The sequence below is a fragment of the Oryzias latipes genome, chromosome 10 (assembly GCF_053564925.1).
Source record: "Oryzias latipes strain Hd-rR chromosome 10, Olatipes_Hd-rR_3.1".
Lineage (NCBI taxonomy): Eukaryota > Metazoa > Chordata > Actinopteri > Beloniformes > Adrianichthyidae > Oryzias > Oryzias latipes.
In genome coordinates this window covers 19039037-19057692 of record NC_136246.1, presented here as the reverse complement: position 1 = coordinate 19057692, position 18656 = coordinate 19039037, and the positions used below count along the sequence as shown (strand labels likewise).

The 18656-nt window shown below is 39.4% G+C and overlaps 1 protein-coding gene across 4 annotated transcripts in view; it reads right to left on the bottom strand.

Moving 5' to 3' along the window:
- Positions 1–18656, bottom strand: part of apbb2a (amyloid beta (A4) precursor protein-binding, family B, member 2a) — a 38451-nt gene that overhangs the window by 10938 nt on the left and 8857 nt on the right. For 3 of the 4 annotated variants that reach the window (XM_023959190.2, XM_078953594.1, XM_078953593.1), the window contains exons 7-8: positions 17212–17358; positions 16221–16348 (exon numbers count right to left, since the gene is read on the bottom strand). In XM_023959190.2, coding sequence (XP_023814958.1) covers positions 16221–16348; positions 17212–17358 — 275 coding nt within the window. Of the gene's footprint in view, positions 1–1824; positions 2196–16220; positions 16349–17211; positions 17359–18656 lie in introns of those variants that run through there. The other variant, XM_023959191.2, reaches the window with a different exon arrangement.

Sequence of the window (18656 nt, the reverse complement as noted above, 5' to 3'; positions counted from 1 at the left end):
AGAGCCTTAAAACAAACGTTTCATCAACTCTACAGGGGGTTGACTTTTGAACAAATGCTGAGAGACATATGGAGACGAGATCAAATGCTTCCGTCTTCAAACATCTCTCTTGTTGCATGTAAATGTATCAACTTTTTGCATGAATTACATTTTGTTTTGCTTCGTAATGCTCTTTTTTTTCAACCTTATAAAGTCGGACCTTGTGTGTCACTTAGTGCCCAACACTTCGGAAAGAGTTTGCTGAAAATGACACTCAATGCTTCACACTTTCTACCACAACTGTATATTAGTGGAAAGTGCTTTTTTTTTTTTTAAGTCAAAGTATCACATAAAATTCAGTGACTCCTACCAGCTTTCAAATACCATGAAGAACTGTCATAGTTGCACCAACAGGTTTGACTTTTGGAAGAAATTTGAAGCTGTCAGTCACAACGAGACATATGTCTTATAACCGATGTTTGACCTTTAGCTGGTCGTATATATATATATATACATATATATATATTCATGTTTTCTGTTTTCTGTTGAAAATGTAGTACTATCACAAATAAAATATGAGCTTGGGTCCTCAACCAGAAGCCTGGGAGCTTAAGGGTCCTGCGCAGAATCTTAGCTGTTCCTAGAACTGCGCTTTTCTGGACTGAGACATCTGAGGTCTTTCCAGTCCTCCAGCTTGGGGGTTATTGCCAGAAGTGCTCCAATGCATTTTTGTCTAAATTTATTTAATTTAATGTCATACATTTTGGCTAATATGTTAACCCTTAACTTCCAGCTCAACCGAATGGCAAGGCACATTTAAAAAGCATATTATTAAAAATATTGTTTGAGTGTATTACCATCTAAATGCAATAAGCAGCAGAACCCCTTCCTTACATTTTATTTTACTTTTACTGATTTTGTCTTGTTTGGGTAGTTAAAGAGTTAACATACTTAAAATGTTTAAGCTAAGGTTTCTTTTTTTTTTTAAAGATTAGAACTCAACAAATTTTTTTTTGAGTACATGGGAATTTAAAATACGTTTTGCCGTTATAAACTTATAAACACACCACTGATCTGTTTTAGTAACAGATGTTGCAATTAAAGTTGAAACACAGAGAATAAAATAATATTAAATAATTTTTTTTTAAGAAATCAAAAATTCTCTCAATTTTAGAAAATGAATAATGATAGAAAAACTACTGGTACTGTTATATGTTCAACAGAAAACATGAAAAAAATCAAGCCCCGTGTAACAACTATTTATAATTTAATCTTTTAAAAATATTTTTTTAGCTTTACTATACATTCCTTCAATCTTAAATGGCATTTGTATTATTCTGCACTGCTACTTGATGAAAGGCCCAAAATAGACTTCAGTCTATATTTCCCCCAGGTTTTCTTAGGTATTCATTCATTTCAGTCCCAGTGTAGTGCCACTACTGTCTCTTTGGTGACCATGACGTCAAGGTTTGGAGCTATGCCCTTCAAACACTGAAACCCTTCCAGCCCACAAATACTTAAATAATTTTAGGTACTGAGATCAATTAAAAACTATACATGCATCAAACTGTTTCTTTCCCCTGTTTACATTTACATTAGGATTTTAACCCCTTCACGCTGTATACTGCTATTTTGAAATGCACTATTAATCCAAGACTTCACCTAATTTCCCCTTAAATGGAAAAAACACTGAATAATATCTTTTTATTTATTTGGAAAAAATATTATTTGGATTTGAATTATTTGGAAAAATTCCGGTATGAAGGAGTTAAAGTTATCCTAGCATTACTGTGCTGCAAGTATTTTAATCCAAATGCCACACTGTACTATTGGTCACTTTGCAACAACTACATTTCTTTTTAAAATTAAAAGAAATATTAATGTTATGCTCAGATTTTTGAATAAATGACAAAATGTTGTGTATGAATGATGAAACTGTTGCATTTGCTTGACATTTAAATCCAAAAAAACAAATAATCTAATAATCTAAGATCAGTGGGAACACAGGAAAAGAGTTGAAAGTTGCTTGGGATGGTAATGAAATACGGTCAGTCAAAAGCTCAGAATGAATGGAACATAGAGGTCCAAGCATGAGAAAAGAGAGTAATAAAGGTAATAAAAGAGAGCATGACAAGCCAGAGAGAAGAGGTGGGTCTGCAGCCGAGAGGAATGGAGGTGTGAGATCCTCTGAGGGCAGCAGGATCGTAGAGGAGGAGCTGAAGAATTAAAAAAGCGGGGGGGTTAGAAAGAAGCATGAGATGAAAGGTGATGAAAACACCAAAGCAGAGAGATGAGTTTAAGCAACACTCCCCACACTCTTGTGCTCCTTTTTTCTCTCTGTGCTCCAGATATTTCCACAGCCTGGTGAAGGTTGACTTGACTCACTACCACCAATCTTTCTTTGATCCTGATGGCTGCGAGGCAGACTCGCCTGGAGAGGATGCGTACAACTGTGTGATTAAATGAGGTCACGACTGCAGGTGAACTGGGCTTGTAAAAGGCACTTTCTTTTTTTTTCTTTTTTTCAATCTCTAAAAAAATTGTATCGCTTTTTTTTTTTTTACAATTTTTTTTTTTTTTTTTTTTGTATCGCTAATCTAGCCACAGGGGTTGCAAGCCAGTAACTTCTGTGCCGGTCCCAAGCCCGGATAAATAGAGAGGGTTGCGTCAGGAAGGGCATCCGGCGTAAAAATTGCCAAAATAACCATGCGAATCATCCACAACACTTTAGACATACCGGATCGGTCGAGGCCCGGGTTAACAACGACCGCCACCGATGCTGTTAACCTACAGGGTGTCGGTGGAAATTTGACTACTGTTGGTCGAAGAAAGAGGGGAGGCAGAAGGGTCCGTTGCCAGAGAGAGAAGGGAAAAGGCAGGAACATAGGTTTGAGAATAGGGACTCTTAACGTTGGCACAATGACAGGGAAAGGCAGAGAGCTGGCAGACATGATGGAGAGAAGGAAGGTAGATGTACTGTGTGTGCAGGAGACAAGGTGGAAGGGCAGCAAGGCACGTAGTATTGGAGGAGGATACAAACTTTTCTATCATGGTGTTGATAGGAAGAGAAACGGGGTAGGTGTGATTCTGAAGGGGGAGTTTGTAAACAGTGTTCTAGAGGTGAAAAGAGTCTCAGACAGGATGATGAGCCTAAAGTTAGAAATTGAAGGGGTGATGGTGAATGTAGTCAGTGGGTATGCGCCACAGGTTGGCTGTGAGTTAGAAGTGAAGGAGAGATTCTGGAGTGAGTTGGATGAGGTCATAGAGAGTTTTCCCAGAGGAGAGAGAGTTGTTATTGGAGCAGACTTTAATGGGCATGTTGGTGAAGGCAACAGAGGTGATGAGGAGGTGATGGGCAGGTTTGGTGTGAAGGAAAGGAATCTGGAGGGACAGATGGTGGTGGACTTTGCGAAGAGGATGGAAATGGCTGTAGTCAACACTTACTTCCAGAAGAGAGAGGAACATAGAGTGACATACAGAAGTGGAGGTAGGAGTACTCAGGTGGACTACATCCTATGCAGACGAGGTCATTTGGGAGAGGTTAATGACTGCAAAGTGGTGGTAGGAGAGAGTGTAGCCAGACAGCACCGCATGGTGGTGTGTAAGATGACTCTGGAGGTCAGGAAGAAGAAGAGAGGGAAAACAGAAAAGAAGACCAAGTGGTGGAAGCTACAGAATGAAGAAACTTGTGAGGAATTTAGGCAGAAGTAGAGGCAGGTCCTGGGTGGTCAGGATGAGCTTCCAGATGACTGGGAAACTACAGCAGAGATTATCAGGGAAACAGGTAGGAAGGTGCTCGGTGTGTCATCTGGAAAGAGGAAAGACGGTAAAGAGACTTGGTGGTGGAATGAGGAAGTACAGGAATGCGTCCAGAGGAAGAGGTTGGCTAAAAGGAAGTGGGATGTAGAAAGGACTGAGGAAGGTAGACAGGAGTACAAGGAAGCGCAGCGTAGAGTGAAGAGAGAGGTGGCAAAGGCCAAACAGAAAGCTTACGATGAGCTTTATGACAGGTTAGACACAAAGGAAGGAGAGAAGGACTTGTACAGGCTAGCCAGACAGAGAGACAGAGATGGGAAGGACGTGCAACAGATAAGGGTGATTAAGGACAGAGATGGAAAGGTGCTAACAACCCAAGAGAGTGTACAGAAAAGATGGAAGGAGTATTTTGAGGAGCTGATGAACGAGGAAAATGACAGGGAAAGAAGGGAGGAAGATGTGGTTGTTGTGGAGCAGGAAGTAGCAGAGATTGGAAAGGATGAGGTTAGGAAGGCTCTGAAAAGGATGAAGAGCGGAAAGGCCGTTGGTCCTGATGACGTACCTGTGGAGGTATGGAAGTGCTTAGGAGAGACAGCAGTGGAATTTCTAACGAGGTTGTTCAATAGGATTCTAGAGAGTGAGAAGATGCCTGAGGAATGGAGGAGAAGCGTTCTGGTCCCGATCTTTAAAAACAAGGGTGACATGCAGAACTGCAGCAACTATAGAGGAATAAAGTTGATGAGCCACACAATGAAGCTGTGGGAAAGAGTAGTGGAAGCCAGGCTTAGGAAGAAGGTGGAGATCTGTGAGCAGCAGTATGGTTTCATGCCCCGTAAGAGCACCACTGATGCCATTTTTGCTTTGAGAATGTTGATGGAAAAGTACAGAGAAGGTCAGAAGGAGCTGCATTGTGTGTTCGTAGATTTAGAGAAGGCGTATGACAGGGTGCCGAGGGAGGAGCTGTGGTACTGTATGAGGTCGTCTGGAGTGGCAGAGAAGTATGTCAGAGTAGTTCAGGACATGTACGAGAGAAGTATGACGGTGGTGAGATGTGCTGTAGGTCAGACAGAGGAGTTCAAGGTGGAGGTGGGACTACACCAAGGATCAGCTTTGAGTCCTTTTTTGTTTGCTATGCTGATGGACAGGCTGACAGACGAGGTAAGACAGGAATCTCCCTGGACAATGATGTTTGCGGATGACATTGTAATTTGCAGTGAGAGTAGAGAGCAGGTGGAGCAACAGCTAGAGAGGTGGAGGTTTGCTCTGGAAAGAAGAGGTATGAAGGTCAGTCGTAGTAAGACAGAATACATGTGTCTGAACGAGAGGGATCAAGGTAGAAGCGTTAGGTTACAGGGGACTGAGGTGAAGAAGGTGCAGGAGTTTAAGTACTTGGGGTCAACAGTTCAGTGTGATGGGGATTGTGGAAAAGAGGTGAAGAGGCGAGTGCAGGCAGGTTGGAGCGGTTGGAGGAAAGTGTCAGGAGTGTTGTGTGACAGAAGAGTGCCAGCAAGACTCAAAGGAAAGGTGTACAAGACAGTGGTGAGACCAGCTCTGCTCTATGGGTTAGAGACGGTAGCAGTGAGACAGAGACAAGAGGCTGAGATGGAGGTAGCAGAGATGAAGATGTTGAGGTTCTCCTTAGGAGTGACCAGGTTAGACAGGATAAGGAACGAGTACATCAGAGGGACGGCTCATGTTGCCTGTGTTAGCGACAAAGTCAGAGAAGCCAGACTGAGATGGTTTGGACATGTTCAGAGGAGGGATAGTGGATATATTGGTAGAAGGATGTTGGAGATGGAGCTGCCTGGCCGGAGGGCAAGAGGACGGCCAAAGAGGAGATATATGGATGTCTTAACAGAGGACATGAAGTTGGCTAACGTTAGGGTAGAAGATGTTCATGATAGAGTGAGGTGGAAAAGGATGATTCGCTGTGGCGACCCCTGATGGGAAAAGCCGAAAGAGAAAGAAAGAAGAAAAAAATTGTATCGCTGACAGCCTCATGCTTAGTGGCACCCCGTTTGGATGAAAAAGCTGGGTTTCTTATGTATTTGGGTTTGTGATATTCAGTTCTCCTAATTTGTGAATTTTTTTTGTTGCACAAACATGTTATATCCTTTAATGTGGGACACATTTCTCTGTTGGCAAAAATCTATAATGCAAAACACAGCAGGCCACTTGTGCTGACTCCAGTTCCTAAATCGGTGTCTTTACCGCTTAGACATAAAGTTTTAAACAGTCGATATTAGATATAGTTATTGATTGGTGGTGTTGGAGCTGCATGAAACTTAGGTAAGTTACTATAAATTATGAGATGTTTGCTAAGTTAAAAAAAAGGAAATTGAAAGTGATTTTAATATTTTTCCGGTTTCTTTAATTAAATCAGTTTTACTTTTGATCAAATCTAATCAACTCATTTTATAACTTCTGGACTCATAGAGAACCAAATCCCGGCATTAGACTTCAAAAGATTTCCAATTTGAACTCCAATCATCTTTTGATCTATTTTAAAATGTTCCCAATGGTTTTTAATTATGATTTAATTCAAATCTGCATCATTTTCTAGGACATAGTTTCTGCAGAGGTTCATTAGAAAGTTGCCTCTGAGTAGTGGGCAGGACTGTTGGCGTGTAGTAAGCTTCCCCGACCTCCTCCTATTCACACTTTCCAACTAACTTACAGCCCCTCACAGCCCCAACCTGACATTAAATGGCAAGCAATGTTGGAGCTATCCAGCCGTACAGTGCTGAGCCAGATGCCAGCTCATGGATCTAGTCTACAAGTGGATGAATTGGAATGGTGCATTGCAGGGAGCTTGGGGCCCGCCGATTGTGTCTTCTACGTCACAGCTATAAGCTTTTTTCAACAGTGTTTTTTTTATCTGCTCTTGATTCCCAACTATTTGAATAAAGACATACTTAGAAATACAATTTTAAGCCTAATCTGTCTTTATATATGTCCTCCATCATGAGAAAAAAGCTAAAAACACATTTTTTATTGCAGTGGGTCACATCTTAATCCAAAATTGAAACCAATGCAACATCTGTATTTTAATTTCTATTTAAGGCACTTTTATCATTCCTCCTTCACTGTGTTTTCATGGTTTCACTGCTGTTTACATGCTCTCATTTTAGATTGCTTATGAGTCTGAAATGCAATGACTAATTTAGGCTAATTTCTAATTTGAGTAACAGTCTTGTCCAAAAATGTATGCAGTCATAAAAAAGTTGAACAGAAAACACATTTAAGGTGCTAAAATGTTGTAGTAACACTTCAGTATCTTGCTGCAGCAAAAACAACACACTTGTAGAGATTCCTAACGCTTTCTGCCGCTAGGATTAACTTGTAGAGTCACGCGGTAGAGACTTGACTTTTCCACACCATCTGTCACATGCACACGCAGGTGCAGAGAGCACAGTGTACATCACACAGACTTTAATTATCAAACAGCTTTCCAGGGCTTCTGCGTACCACCGGCAGCTATGCTAATGCGTTTACAAGTGTGGACTGATTTCAAATGTCTGAGGAGGAAGTTCCTGTGACGGTTCAGTCAGCAGAATGTAGATGCTGAAGACCTGCTGTAAGTGTAATCGTATGTTCTGGATCACCTCTCCACTGTTTATACTGACAGTGGTGGGTTTTGGCTGAGATCCAGAATGGGTATGGAGCTAATCCAGGTTTGGCACTGAACGGTGACAAGTGTGAAAAGATGAGACAACAGCTGGATAATGATTTGGGGGAAATCCTCCTCATCACACTGTAAAAAGAATAACAAATGAGCTGCTGGGCATTTTTCGGTTTGAAGCCACCTACAGTTGTCTTTGAAACACAGGGATGCAGGATCTCAACTCATCTTTAGCTATTTGCTTGAGTTTGAGTATTTTAGTCCTACTTATCATTTCTGACACTTAAAAGATGCAGAATTTTGAGGCTAAGCTAACAGTCATTAGGAAAAACTAAAGAACGAGCTATTATTCTGAGAAAATTTAGATTGTATTCAAATTCTTCTGACAATTTGAAGCACCATGCATTTATCCAAACACCCAGATCTTTGCAAAACACTACAAAAAAACAAAAAATAGAACTATTAGTTAGGTTTAGCCTCCTAATATGTGGCACATAAGTGCAGTATTTTTTGTACCTGCACGTTTAAAAGCGTGATGAAAAAAAGGTAATAAATGTTGAGGATAAAATGGAAAGAGGGTCATAACATTCTTACTGACACAGAGCTATTAGCAGACCTGCACAATAGTGCTGACAAAAATAAAAATTTGGCTTAGTGTTGCTGCAGTCCTGCTGCTTCATTATTGGAAATGATCTGTTTTAAACTAATAATTAGCTAGCAAATATTATTCAGATTCTTCAAAGGTTAACTATTTTTAGAGAACAATTAGTTTCTGATTTGATGACTGAATAACTTTCTTTCCCTAATATTTATTTTTTCTTATACTTTTTCGTGTTTTTCTTTTCATTTTTTTCCTCACTTTTCATAGTCACAACACAAAAGACTAAATGAAGACAAATAAAGACGACAAATAAAAAGATGAGTATTTTAAAAATGTTTTTCCTTTTTAGTTGGTTTAATTTTAGCAAAAAAAACAAAAACAAAACGAAAAACAGAAACCAAAGATGACCAAAAAAATTACATAGATATATCAAATCTAATTCAGACCTAATCAAGTTTTATTATTATTATTGTTATCATTTTGTTTGAGTTTTTTTGCAAAAAAGACAGACTGATTCATAAAAACTACAGAACCACAGGGTTGTTTGAATGCTTAACCTTATTACCCTGTCATTTCAAATGCCAAGTTACAAATTATAATTTAAGGTGCTCCATGATACGGTCTTTAAATGGAGTTTTAAAGATTAGGAATGTAGCAAAGGACTGATGTGTTTGTGTTTCATTCAGCACACGGCACCGCCTGTGTGATTTTGAGCAAGTGATTGACGTTGTTTACAGCAGCAGCTGTGGCGCGGTTTGATTCCTCCTCTGTTCCCGGTGCATCAGTTGAAGCTGATGGTTAAAAACAGTCTTTTGTCAAATGAAAGAAACATAGCTCAGTTTATACAGATGCAGCTTTGTGACCCAATTCCAATTGTGCAGAGTGGCACAGAGGCAACCAAGAGTGGGAGGGGCATTATGCAGCAGCCAAGTGTCAACACTCATGGTGTTTCATTAGATATTTAACAGCAAAGATCGACGATTGGGACTGACAGAGCGTGTGTTAGGAATGAAAGATCGGGGTTGGAGGGGGATTCTTGGTGGGCGGCAGAGAAGGAAAGATGATGTCCTGCAGTTCTCCCTGCTCTTGATCATTTATACATCACATTTCTTTAGAGTATGCGTAGTATACTTTTGCTCTGATGCACCAATATTCTCAAGGCTGCAGAGCTTCAGTGAGATGTCACTTCAGTCAAAAGCCTCCATTCATGCATCACACTAACTTCTATTTGTGACAGAGTGTGGGAGAGCACAGGGACTAGGTGTAAAGTTAATGTTGAGTTATTCTTATACTCTTTTTGCACATAATTTCATTGAGTTGCAGAGCAATAAATCATACTCTATGCATATATGCAATACAGTGCCATATGTCCCCATTTCCATAAGGAGGTACGCTAAATGCCTTAAGGGGATGTGTACTAAAATATCTTTTATAAGCTAAAGATTTCATTGCTATCAAGACAGCTCTTTAAAAAAGTACAGTAAGTTTTATGCATTTTTCAAAATAAGTTGATGCATTGTTTTCAATTATTTTTTCTTGATAAAGAAAATGATAGAAATGATATATATCATTAGTAAGTTTTGAGGTTAACATAATAGAGCGCCATATAGTTAAATGAATGAGCAAGTGTGCAAACTAATGGTTAAAGACAGACTGCAATGAAAATTGTGTTTTTTAGTGTTTTTAACTTGCTCTTGTGGCACTTTTATATAAAGAAAATTAAGCTCAAAACTGCATCTATAAGTATTTCTTTCTTCAAATCATTGTGAAGCAGGAGCAGAAAAAACACAGTTGGAAAAAACCCTGTAGCTGTGACATAAAAGCTACTACTGAGTGTAAACAGATGGATGACGGGAATTTGAGGCGGTTTGCTCCGCGCCAACAGTCTCACCACAACTTAGAGGCAAATTTTTAGTCAACTACTGATGCTCTGCAGAAACTATGTCCTACACAGGTCTTTTGACTTTGTCTAAAAACTGGATAATCATATTAAAATACACTGGGAATGCTTTACAACAGATAAAATGATCAGAGAGGGACTTTAAAAAAGACGGTGGAGGGTGTTCTCCATTCCAAAAAGTTTTGACTTTCTTCTTTGGATGTTGAATGACAGATCTCACGTTTTCTTGTATGAGTCACATCAAAAACCGAAAATCAAAGCAGCACTGCGACTTTACTCGTGCAGAATCCACACATGCATTTCAGCGCCATCATTTATGATTCACTAACACAACATTAAAAACTTTAAACCACACAATCAAACACTCCAACAGCTGAAACCGAGATGCTCAAAAATGCAAGACAACAGAAAAACTCCCACAATGCACCTTGCCCACTCTTTCACTTGCAGTGCATGGAAACATTGCAATAATAACAATGAAATTCAAATGTTTTGCACTCATCAACACGGTCCACCACCATCTTCTTCTAATGAACAAATAAAATACTTCCTTCCTTTCTCTCCTGAGTAAACATTAGCGTATCTACTGTTCAGTTAATCTGTGCGCTTTATTTTTTATCAACCGCTTATTTTCCGTTGACAATAATGTTATTAGCATGTGTTTGACTGTGTGCACTAAAAAGAAGGATTAGACACAGGAACAGCCAACAGGCTTCAGCATAAGGCTGTACCATCACTCAGATTTTTCTTTAATAAAATATATTAGTTGCAGAAATTCAATGTTCAATATTCATTTTATCTTTTTATGTCTTGCGACAAGAATATGTCAAAAACGCCAAAAGCATGATTTTCATCAGAGTGAGTTTTGAATGTAGGATTATTATTCTGAATTCGGGAATTCTTATTCTTAGAACATCCAGCGTAAGACAGGCCTTACTGTCACAAGCTGAAATCTGATTGGCTATTGCAACTTTCTGTTTGCGCAGTTTACGTCAACCCGTTTTGTGAATTCTGAAGGCCTTGGGCAAATTTTACTGAACATGACAACACAAGCAAGCAAAAGAGTGATTGGATAAATAAAATCCCACCAGGATGTCCAGCACTGTCAACAACTAAACTAAGGGGATTTATGTGACATTAGAAAAAAAAAACTACAATGAATGATTATTGTTTGTTAAAAAACATAAAATAATTGTAGTTACACATTAAATCACTTTGCTCTACTATCTTCAGTCCTGCATTATCAGCAAACATCTCTGTCTGACAGGCCCAAAGATGTTCTTATCCTGAGGAGATTTATTGGCCGTTGTGGCAGCGCAGGGAATCTATGGGGATGAACAGGAGGAGTAATCTGTCAGAAGGAAAAGGATTACTGCAGGTGTTCCTAATAATGCAAATGTAAGACAGAAATAAAAGAAGAAGAAAGTATTCAATCAATTTATATTCTAGACGATGATATACAATCAAAGCCTTCACAGTGATCTTCTGCTCAGAGAAGTCTCTTTTGGGATGGGTGGACAAAACCCTGTCAAAGGTGGGTTGTTTGTGTGGGGAGAAGCAGAATTGATCTATTGCAGACAAAATGGAAAAAGCGATGAGTTGCAGGGTAAGAACAGGTGCAGCTATAAGGTTCAAAGCAGTGCAGGAGTGGGGAGGAAAGGTCATCAATCATTCTGACGTCCATCGAGTGGGTCTATGTGTTGGGTCTCTGTCCCTGTGGGCCATCAGAGGGACATGTTGCATGCTAATTAAGGCTTCAGAGACCTTGACATCAGTAAATAAGCTGCGGTTATGGTGGTCTCGAGAAGGGAAGGGGGGGGCTCTAACCAAGCCTGCTTGTACAAACTCACTTCACAAAGGAAAAGAAAAAAAAAAAAGAAAGAGATTGCAAGAATGTGTTCAGCATTAAAAAATGTATGATCCCAGAGGCTAGTGTGTCTCCTCTCCTCTTGTCTCCCCTTCACTTCTTTTCTATATGCCAAAGCTGTCCACAGAAGGTTAGCAGATTGGGAAACAAGTGATAACTGGAGGGAATAGGCAAGAGTCTCTATTGCCCACTAATGAATATGAATGAAATGGTCAACCTCACCCATGAGTAATCCGTGAAGCACTTACACAGCAGGAAAAAAACCCCACAAAAAGAGTTTTTCCAACAGTGCTCTCCGGATCTAAGTAGATGCCAAACGCAAAAGGTCAAGGAGACCAGCGGATGCAGCTTTCCCGTGTTTTTAATCATAAAACTTCACAAATGTGGCAGCGTTTCTCAAGCACACATGCGTGACTAAATGAACATAATCGACTGAAGCCGATTCTGGGTTGCATCTCACCAAAAACTCACACTCTCGCACAAATCCAATATAACATCAAACAGCTGCAAACAGCCTCAAAATCCCTGCAGCTCACTGAGCCCATTTACACCTGTCTTTTTCAATCCTTGCTTTGCCTCATTTCTTTCCTTGCTTGGTTTCTCTTTTTTTGGGTTGTACTCTGTTGTGTCAGTGACTCCTGCTGCTAACCTGCAGCCCTACACCTGATGGCTAACCAAGAAGACGGAGAGAAAGGCAGGAACTTGAACAGCTGGAAGTCAAACGTAAAACCCCAGAAAAGAAAAGAAAAAGGAAAATACATTTAAATAGCTGTTTTCTGTGCTGGAGAAACAGTGACGAAGATGATGAGTGATGTTGGATGACTTTAAGCAGACTGATGGGTGGAGAGCAGAGGAATGAATGAATTAGATGGGAATACTCACACAGGCAGACATCCTCGCCCCGATAACTGCTTCCCTGCCTCGTTAGCTCCACCACGGTGACATTGCTTCTGCCTCTCTTCTGCTGATCCCTGAGGTAAATCTTTTCCAATTTTTTCTTCTTACCCTTTTTTGTAAATTTTCCCGTGGGTCTTTCTTTTCGATCCTTCCCCTCCCCCTGTTCTTTATTTGCTCTTTCCTTCTGATACACCTCTTCTGTTCCTTGCTCTCGCTACAGCCTGCTTCCTTTTGCTCGCTTGCCTCATCCGAAGAGTCTGGCGAGGTCCTGCTGCGTCCTGCTCAATGCAAGCGGGGAAGCATGCCTTTCTCTCCACGCTTCCCTGTTTGCCTACGCTCTCCTCTTTTCCATGTGTCTCCCTCTTCTCCTCACTGAAACTGGGGTGAAAAAAAGGGAAGGCTTCCACCCCACTAAAGTGTGGGACAAACAAAGGGAGGCAGAAGGAAGTGGAGTCAAAGCCTTGCAGCCAATAGCATAACTGGAAGGGATAAAGAGTGTCGGAGACAAAGAGTGGAAATAGCAGAAGAGTGTTACAGACAGGAGAATGGAATAGTGAAGTGGGTAATACATGCACACCCACCCATCACACACCATCACACACCGACACACACCGTGCTCCAGATAGAAACACATGACTTCATCAGTTCAAACCCAGCAGAAAACACACACACACACGTGTAAACGTGTACACGCACAACTGGGCGTGCACTATCAGACTTGCTGAGTGCTCCAGATATAGCCTCATGACTTCATCGTGGGGCAAGCCCCTCCTCCCCTGCTGTCCCACCCTGTTCCAGAGATGGAATGGTGGTGGGGGGACTCATTCATATTGAATTGAGCTGAGAAAGAGATGCAGGAAAAGACGAGGCAGAAGATGGAAAGAGAGATCTGATGACGACAGTAATGGGAGGGTTGTCCTCAAATCCTCTGCAAAACATTTTTAATCTATCTTTTAAATGGAAATTGTTGTTGTCATTTTTTGAAAGCTTTTTACTTATTTTTCTTATTTCGTTCGCTTTTATCTATTTGCACCTAAACCTTAAAAAATGATGTATCTTTATTTTATCATCTGTTCAATTTAACCTCTCAAGACCTGGTATCCACATGCGTTGACATCTCCTTTTGGGTTATATTATTCTGCTTAACTGGGGTTAACGTGTGTAGTGGGTTAGCTTAAATATCAGCTCGGACCTAAAGAGGTTAAAGTACAAAAGGAACATTAAGAAAAGTGGAACCACCTCAAAAGCTGTCAATTTCTTAGATTGATTAAAAACCAAAACAAAAAAGAGAATGTGGATGGCTAAGTGAAGTCTGTTTTCTTTGTATGCAAATCTTTTCCAAAATCACCTTTCCTAAGTCAAAAACAAGATTTTATAATTAGAATTTGATGGATTGATGACTCATCCATCAACGCAGGAGGCCTCTCCACCAAAAACAAAATACATATTTAACAATCAGCAGTCAGGAAGCTTGCCCTCTGCCAAGGCTCATGCTTTATTTAGCTTTTTTTTTTTTTCTCTAAAGTGCATGTTAACACTAAATCTAAAGGGGACTCTTGGTTTTGCCTCACCTCTCCATCTACCTTCATAGAATTTGGCTCAACATTTATGTAAAATCTGAACAGACAAACTCAAGCAGATGGAACCTTTTAGTTATAAAAACTAACAGCACACATGGCATCTCTGTAGCAACAAGAGTAGTCTTATAAATACCCTGTTATGATTAGAGCTTGTCAGGCTGATTATAACAGTTTTTTTCTTTTTCAAAAGCTCTAAAAAAGATCAACTGACAGGTTTCTTTACACCAATGCAGATTGTGCAATTTGTTTTAGGAGCTCATTCATCCTTTTGAAGCACACTATTTTAAATTGTAGAAGGAAAAATGCAACAATAAGTTAAGAAAATCAATGGATTTAAATAACACAAATTGTAAAGCTTTAGCTGCTTACTTATCACACATTATTTTTCTGGGAAGAACAAACCTTGACTACACTGCCCTCTGGTGGTTTAATCAACCAATCGCAGATTTTAGAAAATTGCTGTGGGAAAATTGTTCAAGATCTTAAACATTAAAAATGGGAAATGCAAAAGATAAAATATAACTTTAAAAAAGATACTAGCAGCAACAACATTTTGCATCAGTTCCTATAAAACAAAGTCATGAGAAAAGCGCCAAACAAAAGAAAAAGCAGACTTAAAACTTTGAAGGTTTGTTGGGGTGAAATGTGAACAGAATGGATGTTATGAGGCCACAAAATACAGTTTAGAAGACAAAAGATAAGAGAGGAGCTATCACAGGCCAACAGTCCCCTCTTCTTATTGTAACACACTTTATCCATTAGCACTAAGAGAGAAAGCTGCTGAAAGTTTTCTTGGCCCCCCGGGACGATAGAGGCCGGAAGGATTTTCTGTCGTTATGCTTCACTCTTTATCACCCTCAAACACATGCAACTAGGATTTTAGTGGGTTTGCTAATGGAAAAGAGAAAGAAAGGAGGTAAAATTGAGGACGGGAAGAACGTGAGAGCACAAAGCTGTTAAAGACCCACTCTGATGAAAATGTTTTTTTTGAACATGTTTTTGTGGCATTTTTCTAATGATGGAGGACATACATCAAGAAAATTAAGATTAAAAGTGCATTTCTGAATTGAATTTCTGAATATTTCAAATTTTTGTGAATCAGGAGCAGAGAAAAAATACAGTGCTATTATGCTTGCAGGTGTGACGTAGAAGCTACTTTGGCTGACCCCAAACTCCATGATTTATTTTTAGTGTGTGTGGATGTGAAGTTCATGTTGCATATATGAAAAACAGGATCTCAGAGGAACTGGGATGTCAGCACAAATTTCTGTAGACATGAGGGGAGTTTGTAAGTGACACAGTTGATCATTGGGTCTTTGGGAGTCACGTCAATGGGGGTTTAGACTACCGCTCTATCAACAGCTATGCTAGCTTCAGCACATTGTCAACTCAATAATAAAAGGTTAAGACTGAGGAATGATGGGAAACGATCGACAAGCCAAAGGTTTAACTGGAGGGGGATAAGACTTGAGCAGTGGAATAATTACAACCCTTCATGTATTTCTAAAACAGACTGTTGAAATGATAATAAGACAAATTCTGCAACCTGGGTAAGATTATAGACTTAGTACTCTTAAGGGTATTATGGAAAATATGTTTTTAATGTCCCATTTGATGAAAAACAGAAAAAATTTAGTTTAATGTCAATCTCTGTGCAACAACAAAACAAGAACAGGAAAACTCCACAAAACTTCAAAACTTTGATAAAAATCTGTTTCAAAGAACTGATGTAAGCAAACTTTATCTGCTACAAACTTTTCCATATTGCTAGAACAGATTCTGGTATGCAAATTTGGAATTGTCAGTGGGACAAAAACTTTCTATGTTGGAGAGCATTTTTTTTTCTAACAGCCCCTTAGCTGTTTATTCTTCTGCAGTCTGATGAGACTTTCAGTAGTACCCCATCCTGTCACTCAGTCCTCCAAACTGAGTGACAGTCCTTTAACTTTAACTAAAAAAAAACAAGGTCCTTTAACTCTATCTTAAAAACTCCTTCATTTCCATATTTGTTATTTTACCTGTCATGGTCTCGGCCGACTCCCCAGACACGGATGCTGCTGATTGGCTGAGAGTGGAGCAAGCTGTGATCATCCGGGTCCACCAGGCTTAACATGCGATCCTCCAGCACTAAAAGCATCCCTTTACCCTGTAAGACAATGAGAAGGGATCAGGTCAAGCTGTGGTTTAGGTTACAAACTGAAGGGTAGAGGTTCAAGGTGGAGTCTTTGTCAATGCAGAGTTAAAGGACCTGGGGTGGAGACATATATAGGTTGAACAAACAGAGCTGTGACATACAGATGTATGCTCTTTGTCTACTGGGTATTAAAAATAGCTGTTGATGGTGTTTGCTGTGCTGCCATTTATTAGTAACTAGTTGTAAAATGGGAGCAATCAGTTTAGCATGGATTCTAAACGTCAGACAAGACTTTTTTTTTGCGCTTTTTGTTTTATTCTGTTGTCTTGTTTATACATGAATTTTACATATCATAATGTGGGGAATGTGGGCTTATGGGGAAGGTGTGTGTTTTCACAATATTTTATGTAACAGTCTTACTATGTCTTTTTATTGTCTTCCTTTGTTTTTTTTATTGCTGGAAATTGCTTGAAATAAATCAATCAATCAGACTTTGTATTGTTATTTAGTTTAATTTTTTTAAAGTAATTGGTGTTGATTGTATGAAAGGTGTTTTATAAATAAAGATTAATTCGATCTAACTCACAATATCTCAGACATCAAAAAACACACCTCTATTTACTTTTTTTTTACTAGGAGTGCTATAGTCTACTTAAGTTTTATCAGTTTCAAACTAGTCTGCCATCACCAGACTGTATTCTTTACTGCAGATTCTTTCATAAATCTTCTCTTGCAGAACTTTTCCCACCTGTTAGGCAAAGGAGCTTAACTGAATCTGTCGCAGGTTTTCTATAAATGTGTGTAAAGTGGCATGATGAGGTTGTCATGTCTTAACTAATATTACATGAATAACTGCCCTTTGTAGAGACACTTACCTCCCCCCAGACACCGGCTGAGTCCCGTATGTCCCTCCTGCAGTAGGACAGCTGTCTGATACACTGGTGGACGGCCACACTGCTCCTACCCTCACAAAGGTCCTGCTCTGCCATCTCCACCCAGCCAAGAGAGCGCACTGGAAAGGACTGGGACATAAAAACAGAGAACTTGTATTTTCCTATGTAAATGAGCTGAATATCTTAATTTACAACAGAAAGGTTGGCTGTAAAAAACTGAAAAACTATAGTGAAATATAAGTTATATAATATCTGAATTACAGCATGAGCAACTAAAACAGAATAAAACAGAACAAGAAGGGTCAAAACAGGAGTGGGTGGTGAATTGCAGATGACCTAACTAAAACTAAGCACCAAAAACTCTTTGTAGGGTGACAAGTTAGAATCTCATGACAGCAAGTACTCAAGTTAAGCGATCAATCCATTTTCTACAACTCCTTAGTCCCATTCAGCCCTACCAAGCTACTGTCTGGTGAAGGGAGTCACACCCTGAACAGTATGACATGTCGGCGCCACATAGACAAACGACCAAACACACTAACATTTTCACCTAAGAGTCAATTTAGAGTCACCAATGAACCCATGCAGCATGTTTTTGGACTGTGGGATGGAGCCTGAGTGCCCAGAGAAAACAAGGGGTATCCGCGAGTAGAACATGCAAACTTTGAGCAGGGAGGACCCGGCTGGAATTTGAATTCTTGCTGTGAAGTCAGAGTGCTAACCGCCCAGTAAAAAGATGACTAACTTAACAAATTAAACCAAAAATTCGTACCATTAAGTACAGATAATCAACATAGATTTTTGGTAGATTTTTAATTTTTTATTGATTTTGTAATTCCTTAATGGAAGTACATTGAGACATACTGTAGCTTGTTCCAAAGGAACTAGGGATTAGACACCTCTTTCATTATATACATTTATTTTGTTTTTTGTTCTTTCAAGAAGAAAGAGGTGTGTGCTACCTTTTGGAGGACAGGATCATTAACAGAAAATCACATGAAGGGGGTAGGTCCCTCACCGACAGAAATAGTCACAGGTAAAGAGACAACTTCATTCATTTTGAACGATTTACGCATGTTTTTCATTTGTCACCAGTCGCCGCATTAATTAGTTATGGCACATAAAGCTTTCGCAAACTTTATAAATCAGCTTCATTCTTTGAACTTAACAGAGCCCTGAAACTGACATAAAAAAAAAAAGGTTTCGTCAAATTATTAGTTTAAGCCATGAATTAGTATTTTAAGGCTACAATTTAGAATTTTATTAGCATTTTGTGTGGACAAATTAGCATTTTGTGTGGGCAAATTAGCATATTTAAGCCACAATTTAGATTTTTAATCTGCATTATGTGCACACAAATTACTATTTTAACAGCACAAATTAATATTTTATACAAACAAATGAGCATTTTGAGGCCACAATTAAGT